Consider the following 15,914-nt stretch of genomic DNA (forward strand, 5'->3'; position numbering starts at 1 on the left):
ACACCCCAATTTCACATCTCATTATCAATTTCTGGTCACAGAACCACAGATCTGCAGGGGTCCATAGGGACTGCCTAGTTCACTGTCCTCATTTAAGAGAAAGGATTGCAACTCAGAAACAAAGTAATTTGCCTAAAACTACTGTTCCATGGCAGAATCAGGGCAAAAACTGAAGTTTTCAGTTTCTCTGTAAGATTCTCCTTTTCAATTCTACTGGACTCGAAAAATATTAAGTGAGTTGGCCTTTTCCCAACAAAAGCCCTTTGTCATCCAAAAGAAGCAGAGGTCCAACTATATTTCAGTAAAACTTTTAAAAAATAGAAAGACACGGCTCGGATCCTGAGCCACTGTGGCTGTGGTGTAGGTCAGCAGCTGTAGCTCCGATTCGACCCCTAGCCTGGGAACTTCCATATGCCACAGGTGTGGTCCTATAAAGCGAAATAAATTAATTAATTAAAATTAAAAATAGAAAAAAAAAAAAGCCTAGGTTTTGGACAGTGATTTTTACCTACCTTAATATAAGGTGACTGAATATACAGTAATCCCTTGTTTCTCCAAATGGGTTCAGATAACATATTTGGCCACCTTACCAACTTTTGGGGATACAGATGAAATAACCCAATGTCAATATATAATATTTAATCCAATAAATTACTTTAAAGTAATAAGATATGTTAATTTAGAGAAAAATTAGATACAGTGTAATTTTTAAAAATCACCATTTTTACTTTCCATAAGTTATTTGAAATTCTACACCTAAAAAGATGACTTTATGATGCATAAAGTCATCTTTATGATGCACTGGAAATGCATGTAACATTAGGACAGCTAATTTTTTTTTCACCCTATAAAAATGTATTCATGATTTCCACAACATAACCACATACTGCATTGCCTTTTTTTTTTTTGTCTTTTTAGGGCCACACTGGCGGCATATGGAGGTTCCCAGACTAGGGGTCCAATTGGAGCTATAGCAGCCAGCCTACAGCACAGCCACAGCCACAGCCACAGCCACTCGGAATCAGAGCTGCATCTGTGACCTACACCACAGCTCACAGCAATGCCAGATCCTTAACCCACTGAGCGAGGCCAGGAATCGAACCCACATCCTCATGGATGCTAGTCGGGTTGGATAACCAAGGAGCCACAATGGAAACTCCCCCGTGTTGCTTTTTAAAGGCTCACTCAAAGGTTTGTTTTCAGCAAGCTGTCCAAGAAGACTTAGTAGACCTGTGTTAAATTTTCTGGTGGCCTTGTAACCTTTTCTAACCTATTTCAAGACCAACGCTGATTGAAATGATGATAAAGGTCAGTTGTTCCAAAAAACAGGAGCTGAGAGCACCCGATAATATGATCTTTACAATGATTCAAACACAAGATGACTTTCTTTTTAGAGGGCAAGTCTGAGGATGAAAACCTCAGGCATTTACATTCAGGCATTTAGAGTCTCTTCAACCAGACACGAGGCCACCTTGCCCTTAGGAAATTTCAGACACAGTCAGCAACCTGCAACCAAGAGATCCTCTTGATCAACACCAAAAACAAATTAAAAAAAAACCCCAAACCTCAACAGATAGGACGTAGCGTTTACTTCTGCAAATCATAAGCAATATGGCAGACATACCTAAGTCCACTAGAATAGCATGCTGCTGGGCCGTGAGCTGCTTTAAAAGCTCTTTGTAGGATGTGTCAGGAGGCTGATGCTTATTAGGCAATCTGTGTCTCAGACGATATTGCAAAGCGAGGAACTGCCAGATTTCTCCTCGCCGACTTTTGGGAACACCTACAAATCAAAGAGATACAAAAGTAAGGTCTAAAACACTGGAATGACGTTGCTACCTCAGAGCTGATTAATGCGATGCTTGAAAACAGGCAGCTATACCGTCCTCCGTCCCACCCTACAATCAGACAACACGATGCAGTGACGGAAGCGTATTTTGACAAGTTGAATCCTGTAGCTGCTACTGTCTCACAAAGGAAAGTCCTCAAATAATGAGGGTGATAATGGCAATATTAACAAGAGCAGCAGCCACCACTGACTGAGAACCTAATAGAATGTTTATTGAGGATGCCTGGCTTTTGAGCTCTGTCATTATAGAAACTGCACCTAAACTACCCACATGTGCTCAGACAACAACCTAATGAGACAGGCAATTACTATTATCTATGCTTTACAGATGGCAAAGCTGAGGCAGAAAGGGGCTAAGTAATTTGCCTAAGTTTGCTCAGCTAGTAAGCGGCACTTTAGAAGCAGGACTCTAGTTTCGGAGGCTAAATTCCGAAATATTAAAATGCATTCCTGGAGTTCCCATTGTGGTGGAGTGGAAACGAATCCGACTAGTATCCATGAGGATGCAGGTTCGATCCCTGGCCTTACTCAGTGGGTCAGGGATCCGGTGTTGCCATGAGCTGTGGTGTAGGTCGCAGACACAGCTCAGATCCCACGTCACTGTGGCTGTGGCGTAGGCCGGCAGCTGTAGCTCCAATGTGACCCCTTAGCCTGGGAACTTCCATATGCTCTGGGTGCGGCCCTTAAAAAAAAAAAAAGCCAAAGGAAAAAAAAATATTCCTGCTTATTTTCTCTTTTTATTTGGCTTGATGCTGGTGACAAACGCTAATGTTCATATTCTAATGTCTAAATACGTGTTACTAAAAAGTAACTTTGTAAAAGAGAATGAAATAGCATTCTTCCATGGTCCACGAAAGAATGAAATAATACAAATGGCACATACAATATGAAGGTAGTGATCCATAGTATCACCCAACCTTGGAAAAGAAAATATCTAGCATATACAATGGTCTATTCATATATAATGAAGCATTCACTCCAGTGTGCTTGAAAACCAAAGGGTCTCAGATGAGCAATTCGAAGTATGCTGAAGCTATGTTCTTTATGCCAAGAGACATGAAGTAAAGCACTGGGAGGGACAGAATGCAATTCTGTACAGTGCAGGCAATTTTATTTCACTGTTTTCAGCCCAAAAAGCCTAGATAAGGAATAGGTTCCCGAGCTCCAGCTGGTTACAGGGAGGTTTAATGGTACTAAGCTATTTGGAATACAATGCCACAGTTTGCAAGCCCTGAAAGAACTATCACGCAAAACACAGAAACTCAGGCTCAGGGACAGGAATTATTACAAAGCCCTTCACAGCATCTACCTCCCCACTATCATTTTTTGTCCCATTTCCTCCTGTTCCCTGCCATACTAAGTGTGCGTGTGTGCGTGTGTGTGTGTGTGTGTGTGTATGTGTGTGTACACACTCAGCATCTTAGTGTATAACCTTAAGAAGCTTATGGTTATTTTTGCGCCTCCAGTTTCTGGTTCCCACCGTCACCTCTATGGAATTCTAAGCACCTCCTGTTGATTGCCCAGGGTATCTCTATTTTTCTTTTTTTTTCTTTTTTTTTGGGGGGGGGGCGGCCGCACCCATGACACATGGAAGTTCCCAGGCTAGAGATCGAATCAGAACTGCAGCTGCTGGCCTACGCCACAGCAACACGGGATCCGAGCCTCGTCTGGGACCTACACCACAGCGCAGAGCAATCCAGGATCCTTAATTCACTGAACGAGGCCAGGGTTCGAAGCCACAGCCTCATGGTTACTAGTCAGATTCGTTTCCACCGACCCATGACAGGAACTCCTATTTATCTTTAAGCCTGACTGTCAATCTTCTGCAGAACCTCTCCCTAGCATCTCTGGGAGTAAGTACTCCCTTTACAGCTACTCTGTGACTCATACTGTAGCATCACCATACTGGACTGCAGTTAGCACCATACTGTCTGTTTCTCTAGTTTCTTCACTTAGATGGCGAGCTCCTTGAAAACAGCACTTTCCTCTCTGTATGACGAAATCCAAGAATTTATCTTGCTACCTATGCATTTGTTGAATGAATAAATGAATGATCTTATGCAAAGGGTCATTTTTAGAGGGTAACTTTCATTAGCCCATTAAGTGAATTGCTGATAAAAGGAGTGGGCTGTTTTATCACCCATCCAATAGCAATTCTACAAAAAGGATATTCACTTCAATTAAATACTTATTGAGCATCTGACAAGGAGCAGAGCACAGAGCATGGCATGGAAGATACCTGTCACTGAAAGATGAATAAATCCATTCTCAGGAAAATGCCTCATGCATTCACTCAGTAAATAACTTGTGCCAGATGCTGTCTTAGGTGCATGGTGTGTGGTGGTGGGATGAGAAAACATTAAACAGGTCTAGACACAGATACAAAATTACAGATGGTGAAAAGCACCATTACAGGGAAAGAATCCAAGAGAAAGACTAATAAAGCAAAACTAATTTTTTTTTTTTTTTTGGTGGGGGAGGACACTGAAGAAATGGAATCTGAACTGAGAGCTGAGGGATAACAGGACTCTCCAGGCTGGGAATGGAGGCAACGATCACTTTGAGAAGAAGACTATATGGAGGCCCTGAGAGGGGCAGAGAAAGAGAGGGACCAAGGAGGAGTGAGAAGATGATGAGGTGGAAAGAAAGGGTGGTGGGAAATGGGAAGAAGGCAGAGAGGATGGAAGAAGGAGGGTACAAAGAATGGGAGCATCCATGCAAGAAACAGCCTGCGCCACACTGGGACCCAGAGGAGTTAGCATTTCTGGAGCACTACGAGGCAGGGCGAGGGAGCAAGTGAGACGAGGAATGAAGGAAGGAAAGCTCATGCGGGACCTTGGGCACAGTACTAAGAAGTTCAAACTCTGTGCTGTAAGAAATATGAAGATGTGCACCCCTAAGACATCTTTCAAAGTCATACCAAAGGATGGCGGGAGCTACATCTCACATGCATTCTATTAGCCATTATTTTGTCTCCCAAATGATGCCTTCTGTGGAAATCTTTGGGATTTCCACATCTTCAAGGAAAAAGAGCATGCATCGAGTGTGTAAATGTAGCATCTTATAAAATTAATCTCAATTCAAACAATTAGGCAACAGTTTCACATTATCATAGGCTTTTTTCTTCTTTTTTCACACCTGTACCTGCAGTGTATGGAAGTTCCCAGGCTAGGGGTCGAATCTGAGCTGCCACTGCAGCCCTATGCCACAGCAACACCAGATCCCAGCCGCATCTGTGACCTGAGCAGATCCTTAGGATCCTTAAACTACTGAGCGAGGCCAGGGGTTGAACCTGCATCCTCACAGACTATGTCGGGGTCTTAACCTGCTGAGCCACAATGGGAATTCTTAATTTCCTTTTTTCAGTAGGCAAAGCACAAAGAAAAAAAATTATGCCTGAGCTGCGCACGCGCGCGCACGCACACACACACACACGCGCACACACACACACAAATCTGTGATGCTTAAAAAAAAAAAAAAAAGACTTGAGACGATCCAGAATACCTTCTTTTAGAGAAGTATGAATATCTTCCATATCACATCTGATTTTAGCTCTGCAGTTTAACAACTTCTTATCCCAGGTTATGAAGACCTCCTTCTGACACACACCAACTTCTTCATAATCCAGTTTAACTTTCCTGGACTGGAGTTCATCTCTGCTTGCTAAGAAAGAGAATTTCCAATATGACCAGCATGTTTTCTAAAACCTAGTATTTGTAATGTTTTATTGCATTTGAAAAACCATACCAAATAACTTAGGAATCAAACACTAACCTTTTCTTAAAAAGAACATTAAAAAAAAAAACACCTGAGAATATATGAAAGGTTCTCAAATTTTGAATCATTTCATGTAAAAAAAAATATTAACTTTCTCAGGAGGTTTTATTCTGTATCTTACAGATGGTAACTCCGCTAAAAGCATTAAAAAAACAAGCCATGTCTGCTATGCTAGAAATTTCAATTTTTTGACAAATGTGATAGCCTCAGAAGTGACACCTTGCTCATTTTAACACCATGAATATGTTAATATTTTACATATGACATTTGTGAGAAGACAATGCCTCATGCTAACTTTGATTTGAGAAATATTTGATCACGGTAACCTGATACATTTCTATACCTGTTTCCAGAGTTACCAGCACTGCCCTTAGGAACACTAAGTCCTATATTCCTGTGTCCATTTGTAATCATCTTTAAGAGTAAAATTCATTTTATTGAAACTAACACTACTTTCACTTTTCAAAATGATACAGAATTCTCTCTCATTTGATGATCTAAAATCTAAGCCCAGAGTTCATCAAAAGAAATGCAACTACTGGAGTTCCCGCTGTGGTACAACGGGATCGGCGGCATCTTTGGAGCACTGGGACACACGTTTGATCCCTGGCCCAGCACAGTAGGTTAAGGATCCGGCATTGCTGAAGCAGAAGCATGGGTCACAACTGCAGTTCAGGTTTGATCCCTGGTCTGGGAACTCCATGTGCCATGGGGCAGCCAAAAAAAAAAAAAAAAAAAAAAAAAAGGAAAATAGAAGAAGAAAAAAAAGCAAATACTAACTTCACTTGGTCTTTATCTTGAAGAACTGATTCCAAAAGGGAAGAAGGGAGAAAAAACATGTGAGTGTATTTCTTCTCTTTCACTAGGACCACACTGAACAGGAGATATCTGTAACTATTCAAGCTCCAGGGCTCAACCACCTTACCTGCTGCAACACAAATCTTTGTCATGCATCCAAAGTCCTCGACAGCACAAAAACAACAGCAGAATGAGTATTACTCTTTACTTACTATTTAAAGCCATTACAAAAGAACTAAAATATCTTACAATAGGCTTTGATTCCAGCAGGCCAGTAAAAATTTATACGTGAAAGTCCAGATAGAATCAAACGATAAATTGCACTACCAAAAAAAATAATAATAATAAATAAAAAAAATCCTCCTGGACACCACTAGGTGGCGGTCTAACACAGTTTAGCTTTGCTTCTCTATATTTGCTTTGTTTCTCTGTGATTATCAATTTTTAAAAAGAAGCTAGTTCATTAAAGCTAATAATAAAAATAATTCTACATATATTTACTAATGATATCCCTCACAATGGACAAAGCATAATATTTCCTCTGATTTTTTTTTTCCTCCAACCTTCTCTAGATCATTCATTACTCATTTAAAATCATCATCATCTACTAAGTGCAGGTCACAGGCCCCAAGGATAAAGTGCTGAGTAAGAGCAGTTAATATCTGCTTTCAACTGGTTAACGAGGCAAGAGCAAAGAATCATGAAGAAATGCTTATCCGCTGGCTAAAAATTTTAGCGGATTAAGCTATTTTTTGTCTGTTACGTTAAGTACAGAAATACAGAACTGACAAAGGTTTCTGTTCATATATTCTAAATGTTACCTCCTCTCTTATTCTTTCACTTTATACAGTAAAACTGACCTCAGAATACACAGAGTCATTTGTATTAAAACATTCCAGTTCCTTAAGCTAACCCAGATGGTTGAGAAACTCTATGGTGTATTGGGAAAAAGCCCAAGAATCAGGATAAATAAACTAGAGTTTTAATACTTGTTCTGCAGTACAACACTGTTTGATCTTGGGTTAATTCCTTAGCCTCCCCAGGCCAGTCACTAACAGCTGCAGAATGAAGAATGGAGCTAAATAATCTCTAAGGCCATATCCAGTTCAAATAACCTATGATTCTAAAATTACCCGTTAATATTTAATATAATATTCTACTGCACATACTCCCAACTGTTAATGAGTACAATTTTATGCTTTAAGTGTTTTAAGGAAATAACCATTTTTTCCGGCCTCTTTTTCTATTTACGAGTTAGTTCAAGATATAATCAATTACATAAAAATATAAACCCAATTCCTTTCAAAAAATCTATGGAAGCTTCAGTTGCTGTACCATTTATCACACCAAACTTTTAAAAAGCTTGTCGATAACGATTAATTGCATTTTTAACTTGAAAAAAAAAAGATTTATTTCCTAACGATGTTTAGAAATCTTATGTACTTTTCTTTCTGCTAAGGACAGAGCAATAAAGAAAAATTGTGCCCTAGCAAACTAAATAAATATTAAAAATTTAATTGGACTACAGGCATGGTAAGAAGAACCTATAAGATCCATAAAGAACACAGAAACGTGAATGCCTTCACTGAAAAAGCTTTTTTGGAAGACAGCATAATAAAAGCAAGTCTGAGAAGAACCTAGATTATTTATATTTTTCCGATAATCTTAAAAGGCAAAGGGTCCACTTAAGTTAAATCTTTCATTTTACAAATCTTAAAAAACAAGGCCTTTTTATGTTAAGTAATTTTCCCAAGATAATGGCATTAGTACATTTTTCAGATTTCGGTACTGTGTGCACAGCTTCCTGTGTGTGATTCTATCAGTGCTGGGGGTAAATAACATCATTATTTCAAAGTTTAGAAAACACATTCTAAAGCATTTGGTTTTCATAAGGCAATAAAGTGCTACAAATAGCATAATAGCTGTTATAAATTATCCATTTATCAATTGAATGATTCCAATAGGATGTTGTAAATAGCGAATTTATAAAACAGTAAAAACATTGAAACTTTGATAAGTAATTAGACAGCTGAACTGGATACAATATAATTCATCTGAAATAGGCACATTTCTTATATTATAAATACAATTAGCCTGAAATTTGAAAATCATATTCAAAAAGACGAGAACTTGCTTGTTCACATTTAAAGTTCTTTAAGAGATATTAATGATATTAAATCATATTAAACTTTCAATCATATTAAACACATCGACTTCGCTATATACATTCTATTACCTTCTATTATTCGATCACCCAAATATCCTCTAAGAGAGTCTGATGTTTTAAGTCCATTCAACAAAAAGGCAATTTTCTTAAGTTGACTTTTCCCAGGACATAACCACCTCATAAACCAGAAAGAAACTATTTCAATCAGTAGCTATTCTAGTAAAAGCGGGCACACAGTCCGAGAATGAGGGCAGGTCTGTCTGAGGGCAGGACAGTTTTAACAAACTACACCTTCACACCATGGTATCATATCCTATCGTTGAGCCCCGTTTGAATGGCTAACCTTCAAGTTTCTGGTTTTCTTTTTCCATTCGAAGCAACAGGATTTGCTGGTGTATAGCTTTTCTCCACAAACTCCTCAGTTCTTCCGACTTTTTCCTTCCTTCCACCTTTTCCGTGTCATCTTCAACAGATGTGAATATAACCAGCGGTTCCTCCTCCATGGTTGGCGCCAGAGGGGACAGTGGCAGCAGCTCACTCCTGTCCAGTCCATCTGCAGAGAAGAAAACAGTGAGCGGCATTCCTAAGCAGTCACCCAGACGACAGAGGTTCTCTCTAGACTTGACACTCTCTCCTCCTATAGTCTACCTTTAAAGCGAGTCACAAAGCCGCTCTCCCAGGAACTGTGAGTTTCTGGAACCAATGATTTAAGTAAATTCACTAGCCTGAATTCCCCTTTCGGATTTCCCTCTCCCAGTGAAATGAATGCGTAGGTAATGTCACCACTTCTTCTTTCGGCACAAAAGGACTCAGAAGCTAGATGCCCCAAAGTGACCTGGCCTTTCCCCAGAGTGCAACACTTCTGCAATTTAGGTGTGTGGACTCCCTGTGCGAGAAACTAAAAGATTCCGTCAGGAGGTGTTAGTGTGATCGCCTAAGGTCTACTCCTTACATCAGAACCTGTCCAGAGAAAAGCAGCTGAGAGACTCCGGACATGGCCTGGCTCACTCAGCATCTCTGGGCATTCCTGCAAGGCTGTGACCCAATTTCCAGGGCTCGTTCTCTCCCTCTGTTCCAGGTCATCTTTTGCACTGTCGCCAATTCTTTTCCTATTAACAAACAAGAGGAGCTCTCATTGCGGCTCAGTGGTAACAAAGCCAACTAGGATCCAAGAGAACTCAGGTTCGATGCCTGGCCTCACTGAGTGGGTTAAGGATCCAGCATAGCTGTGAGGTGCAGTGTAGCTCACAGACACAGCTTGGATCCCACGTTGCAGTGGCTGTGATGTAGGTTGGCAGGGGCAGCTCCAACTCACCCCCTAGCCTGGGAACTTCTGTATGTCGCAGATGCGCCCCTAAAAAGATAAAAACAAAACAAAACAAAAAACCACCACCTGATTTTGTGTCTTAAAAATTTCAATGGTTGCCTACATCCCAAAGAACAAAATCCAAACGCCCGGGAATGGCATATAGATCCCTTCAGACTTTGGCATCGAGAACCTTACCATCTCCCAGGCTGCTCTCATCACACGGAATTTCTCAGGACTCCCTGACCCACAAAGTTCTCTCTAATGACTCTACAGCTTTTCTAGTCCCTCTTTCGGAAAGACACTTTTCCCAGCAGTAAGTTTAAATAAATATCTAACTTTACTGTGAAGCTTTCTCGGACCACCCCAGGCAGAGTTAATTTCATCTCTAGAAATGCTTTTTCCTTGATTTTTTTGTCCCTTTATTAACTGATCTCTGCCCTACCCTTATTGTTTACTTCCTTAATAAACTATTTTTTTAATTTAAACGCATGCATAGAATACTTAGTACCCTTGGATTTTGGCTTTCTTGGTTTGAGAATTGCCCTCTAAACACCACTCCATTTTGATATGTTGGATTTTGACCACATTTTCTTTCTGGTTTCTAGGAACACAGGTTTCAGTCTCCAAACACAAGAAATTTTTTAGTTGTCCTCTAATTCTTCCTCCCTTCCTTTTCCAGTGTGATTACAAAATATTGTATAAATAATCAGGATTGTCATCAATTTCTTCAAAACTCGTTATAGCTAAGTACATAACTAATTTTTAATTGTCCCATGTGTGCTAAAAATGAATGAATGTTCTCAATAAGTGTTAAGGTTCTATATAAATGTCTGATCAAGCTTATGCAACTGTGTTTTTCAAATAGGATTCCTCTATATTTTATTTCCAGAGAGAAATATGTTAAAATCTCCCATGAGAGCTATTTACTTATTCATTCATTTCTCCCCACAATTCTGTAGAGTGTTATTTTCTAGCTCTCAAAGCTGTATAATTATGGGTGTTCTCATCATTCTTAAATCTTTTTTGTTTATTCTTATATTTACTTTGCCCTTTTGGGCATTTTGCTTTAATTTCTTATTGGTCTAATGAGCAAAGGCAGCTGCTAGTGCTCTCTTTTTGCATATTTCTCTAGTGAATCTGGATCCATTTCTTTACTGTTCAACAGTTCTACCTTCCTCTGTTCTATGAGTGACTCGTAAAAAAAAAAAAAATGTTGCTTTTCTGATAATAAAAAGATCTATGACGTCTTTTCTAGCATTACGCTGGCTTCCCATACATTAGGGAGCAGGCCTCTTCCTCTTCACAGGTTTGAGGAGATCATATATTCACTCACTCATTTAATCGTTGGTTCACTTTTTTTTTTTTTTGGTCTGTCTTTTTAGGGCCACACCCACAGCATACGGAGGTTCCCAGGCTAGGGGCCCAGTCAGAGCTATAGCCACCGGCCTACACCACAGCCACAGCAACACCAGATCTGAGCCGCATCTGCAACCTACACCACAGCTCACGGCAACGCCAGATCCTTAACCCACTGAGGGAGGCCAGGGATCGAACCCGCAACCTCATGGTTCCTAGTCAGATTCATTTCCGCTGTACCACGATGAGAATTCCTGTTTATTCCTTCTTCATTCAACAAGCGTTTGCTGAATATCTGATAGGTTTTAATGATATCCGAGAGGTTAACCACTATATTGGATATAAAAAGAGAAATTATTTCTCCACTGCAACCACTTTAACATCTTTATACTAAAGCACCGAATTCCATCCCCTAATTTATGCTGCCAGGAAGGGAAAACCGTTTCCTGAGTACCACACGGACCCTGCTGCTGCATTGCCGACGGAGATTTGTTCATGGGCGAGGCAACCCTAAGGAAGATGCGCTGTCGCCAGGAAATTCGGCGAGGAGTGACAGGGGTTCCTCCAGTGTTTAGCGACTCATTGCTGCAGGTGGATGAGGTCCTTTTTCTCCCCTCTCCATCGCTGTAGGAAAGCACAAAAATATACAGCTTGTAAGGGGAACTGTATCACATGATCCTTCACAGCCAAATGGTAGCACAAGCCATTCACAAGTTCCAGGACGGGCAAGCACAAGCCACAGGCACCATGGAGCACTGCATCCCTGGTCACCCAGGCCACTGCATCCTGGGACAGATGCGGTCCAGGCCACAGCTCGGTCATCAGAAGCTCACCTGTTTCTACTCATTCCACAGCAGCCTACCACTCCAAGTTCTAACCTGAGCAAAAGAAGTATTTATACAAAGGAGTGAAGGCTGGAGTTCCCATAGTGGCACAGTGGTTAACGAATCTGACTAGGAACCATGAGGCTGCAGGTTCGATCCCTGGCCTTGCTCAGTGGGTTAAGGATCTGGCGTTGCTGTGAGCTGTGGTGTAGGTCGCAGACGCAGCTCGGATCCCAAGTTGCTGTGGCTCTGGCGTCGGCCGGCGGCTACAGCTCCAATTCAACCCCTAGCCTGGGAACCTCCATATGCTGAGGGAGCGGCCCTAGAAAAGGAAAAAAAAAAAAAAAGAGTAAAGGCTGATTAACTAATGAATCCATGCTTTGCTAAAAAAAAACTAAAATTAGTAGTATATTCAAAACAATGTAAATATTTCAAGAAAGGCTCCTGAGGAGCTTTTCGTATAGCTCTTTTGGGATGGGCTAACAAGATAGCTTCTAGTCTTCTGTAACTGTTAACCATCTCCAAAGTGTTACCTACCCATAGCTGAATCACGACAGAAAGAAGCCTGAACAAAGGCAGAATGGTCAACCTTGGGATTATTATTTCTGTTTTCTGGCTGCACCTGCATCATGCAGAAGTTCTCGGGCCAGGGATTTAACCCATGCCACAGCAGCGACCTGAGCCACTGCACTGTCAATGTCAGATCCTTAACCTGCTGAGCCACACAAGAACTCCAACCATGGGATTATTGTGAGGCGATATACTAAAGAAAAAAGTGTGGCCAATAAGATTGGATAGGTTACATTTTAAAATATTAAACACAAAGTTTTTAATGGCTGTTGTGGCTCAGTGGGTTAGGGACCCAACCTTGTCTCTGTGACATATGGGTTTGTGCCCTGGCCTCACTCAGTGGGTTAAGAATCTGGCCTTGCTGCAAGTTGCAGCATAGATCTCACATGCAGCTTGGATCCGGTGTTGCTGTGGCTATTGTGTAGGCCTCATCTGCAGCTCTCAACTGACCCCTAGCCTGAGAACTTCCATATGCTGCAGGGGAAGCTGTAAAAATAAAAAATTAAATTAAATTAAATTAAATTAAAATAAAATAAAATAAAAAACAGATTTCTTTAGAGCAAGACTACCTAGAGATTGTAATATGCTGGCATGTATTGTGATTCTCCAAAGGGAAATAGTATACAGAAATTCCCTAACTTAAATTATTTGACCCCAGAATCACCTTCCTTTTTTTTTTTTTTTTTTTTCCAGAAGGGTTGGCAGTTGGGGATGTCACATCTTTCTATGTTAGTGCTCTGTAAAACAAACATGCAGAAATGCTGCTCTGCTCTAAGAATTTCATTTCTGCGAAAGAGCACTCTAAATGGCACTGGGGCTATGTGCAAGAAAAGGTCATTGGGGGAGAAAAAAAAAAAAAGGTCAGTATGACTCAGACTTACTTTTGAAACCAACACTATCAGCAGTCGAAATACCATGCAATGACCATTGCTACTTGTGGTGGGAGTATTTTACCCTTTGTAAATTTTGTTTGTTTGTTTTTCTTTTTAGAGCTGTACCTGCAGCATATGGAAGCTCCTGGTCTAGGGGTCAAATCAGAGCTGCTGCTGAGGCCTACACCACAGCCACAGCAGTGCTAGATCCAAGCTGCATCTGTGACCTATGCCACAGCTCGCAGCAATGCCAGATCCTTGATTCACTGAATGAGGCCAGGGATCAAACCTGAATCCTCAAAGACACTATGCTGGGTTCTTAACCTGATGAACCACAATGGGAACTCCCACTTTTAAGTTTTAAAGCCTTTGAGCTTTCCTGAGAGAAGGATGAAGATAATATTTACAGGAGATGACACCAACGAGTGAAGGCACAGAACTTCTGATGGAGCCAGGGAGTGTTCGTAGTTAGGGCAGAAGTGAAATTCAGCTGGAAAAGCCATAGCCCTGCTCAGGTACCCAGAGGAACTCACTAGGGCGGAGGCAACCAAAAGTCAGAAAAGCAATTCAGCCCTCGTCTGTGATATGTTTATTTATTTTGTGTATCCACACTCACAGTTATCAGGCAATTCAGTTATTTCTAATCTTGGTCTTTTCTGGAAATATTACTTTGGGGTTAGCTAAATTAAGGTTAAGAAAAAGACATACTGGGAGTTCCTTCATGGCTCAGTGGTTAACAAACCTGACTAGGATCCATGAGGATGAGGGTTTGATCCCTGGCCTCGATCAGTGGGTAAAGGATCTGGTGTTGCCGTGAACTGTGGTATAGGTTGAAGACGCAGCTCGGATCTCAAATTGCTTATGGCTCTGGCAAGGCGGGCAGCTACGGCTCCAACTATAAGCCCCTAGCCTGGAATAACTTCCATATGCCACAGATGCAGCCCTGAAAAGCAAGAAAGAAGGAAGAAGAAGAAGGAAGGAAGGAAGGAAGGAATGAAGGAATGAGGAGGCGTTAAGGTAGGTGAGGGATGTCGTGGATGGTGGAGAAGCAAGAAAGCCAGACATCGCCCCCCCATACAGACCATAAAAGAAAGAAAAATAAAGAAAGAAATAATAAAGAAAGAATAAATAAAAATAAGAAATAAATAAAAAGAATAAAATAAATAAGAAAGAAGAAAGAAAGAAAAAGAAAGAAAGAAAGAAAGAAAGAAAGAAAGAGAAAGAAAGAAAGGGACATACCTTTGAGCTACTAAACAGACAGCAAGTAACATGCTCTATTATGATGATTCAGAAAGTAGCTGATACACACATTCCAATATAGTCAAACCCACTTTGTTATGTATCCTGGATAAAGTTCTAACCCTCACATGTGTCCACGGTTCAAAACTCTGCAATACTGAATGAGTATGTCCACCTTCGCTTCCACTTTGGAAACCATTAACTCAAATATTTCCCTTTTGGGAACTATGACTCAAACATCCTATATATAATAGTTATACCCTAAAAAACACTCTTAATGTATCTTCATATGTGTAACACTACCTCACTGGCAGTTGTGTGCTAAATGCCTAACTCGAGGGTATATTTATTTCTAGCTTCTAGTGTAGTAACTGGCAATTAATAGTAAGCACTCAACACATAACCATGTAAATTAATATTGTAGGAGTTCCTGTTATGGCTCAGTAGAAATGAACTCAACTAGTATCCATGAGGATACAGGTTCAATCCCTAGCCTCACTCACTGGGTTAAGAATCTGGTGTCACTGTGAGCTTCCGTGTAGGTCACAGACGCGGCTGGCATCTGGCATTGCTACGTCTATGGCATGAATGAGCAGCTACAGCTCCAATGAGACCCCTAGCCTGGGACCTTCCATATGCCGCACCTACAGCCCTAAAAATTGAGTAATTAATATTGTACAACCACAAAAACATTCACTCAGAAGGTTAAGTAAAATGAACAAAAAATATTGTCCAGGCTAACATGTTGGAAATAAATTTTTAAATCTACCTTCTTGAAACTCTTTTGTTGGTAATCACAATTTTTAAATTTTTCTGGCAAAAAGTTCTAATAGCTCCAATCCCCAAAAGCACAGGCTGAGATGGCGCTGGCGCTGGGAGGTACTGACAGCGACAGCACTGGTGATCAACAGCGTAAGGTGTCTTTCTTCCAGTTAAGTAACACATCTACATAAGGGTATCTAATTTAGAATTTGAGCCTAGAAAGCTAAAAGCAACTACTTCAAGGCTTCGCAGGATTAGGTGTTCAATGAATAGTAGCTTGTCTTGACTCTTTAGTAGCTCTAACAACAAAACCAGAATAAACCAAACCGAGTTCTAAATCTGTATTTTAATACTGAAGTTAAATCATCTTTTCCAAGTCACTGTTTAATGA

At 40.6% G+C, this 15,914-nt stretch overlaps 1 protein-coding gene across 5 annotated transcripts in view; it reads right to left on the reverse strand.

Annotated features, from left to right (window-relative positions):
• TBC1D4 (TBC1 domain family member 4) overlaps positions 1-15,914 on the reverse strand; it is a 214,575-nt gene that overhangs the window by 19,838 nt on the left and 178,823 nt on the right. For 4 of the 5 annotated variants that reach the window (XM_047755696.1, XM_047755694.1, XM_047755695.1 and 1 more), the window contains 4 exons: positions 11,720-11,880; positions 8,935-9,144; positions 5,354-5,512; positions 1,625-1,783 (listed from right to left, as the gene is read on the reverse strand). In XM_047755696.1, the coding sequence (XP_047611652.1) occupies positions 1,625-1,783; positions 5,354-5,512; positions 8,935-9,144; positions 11,720-11,880 (689 nt within the window). Of the gene's footprint in view, positions 1-1,624; positions 1,784-5,353; positions 5,513-8,934; positions 9,145-9,239; positions 9,703-11,719; positions 11,881-15,914 lie in introns of those variants that run through there. The other variant, XM_047755698.1, reaches the window with a different exon arrangement.

This window comes from Phacochoerus africanus, chromosome 13 (assembly GCF_016906955.1).
Source record: "Phacochoerus africanus isolate WHEZ1 chromosome 13, ROS_Pafr_v1, whole genome shotgun sequence".
Classification (NCBI taxonomy): Eukaryota; Metazoa; Chordata; class Mammalia; order Artiodactyla; family Suidae; genus Phacochoerus; species Phacochoerus africanus.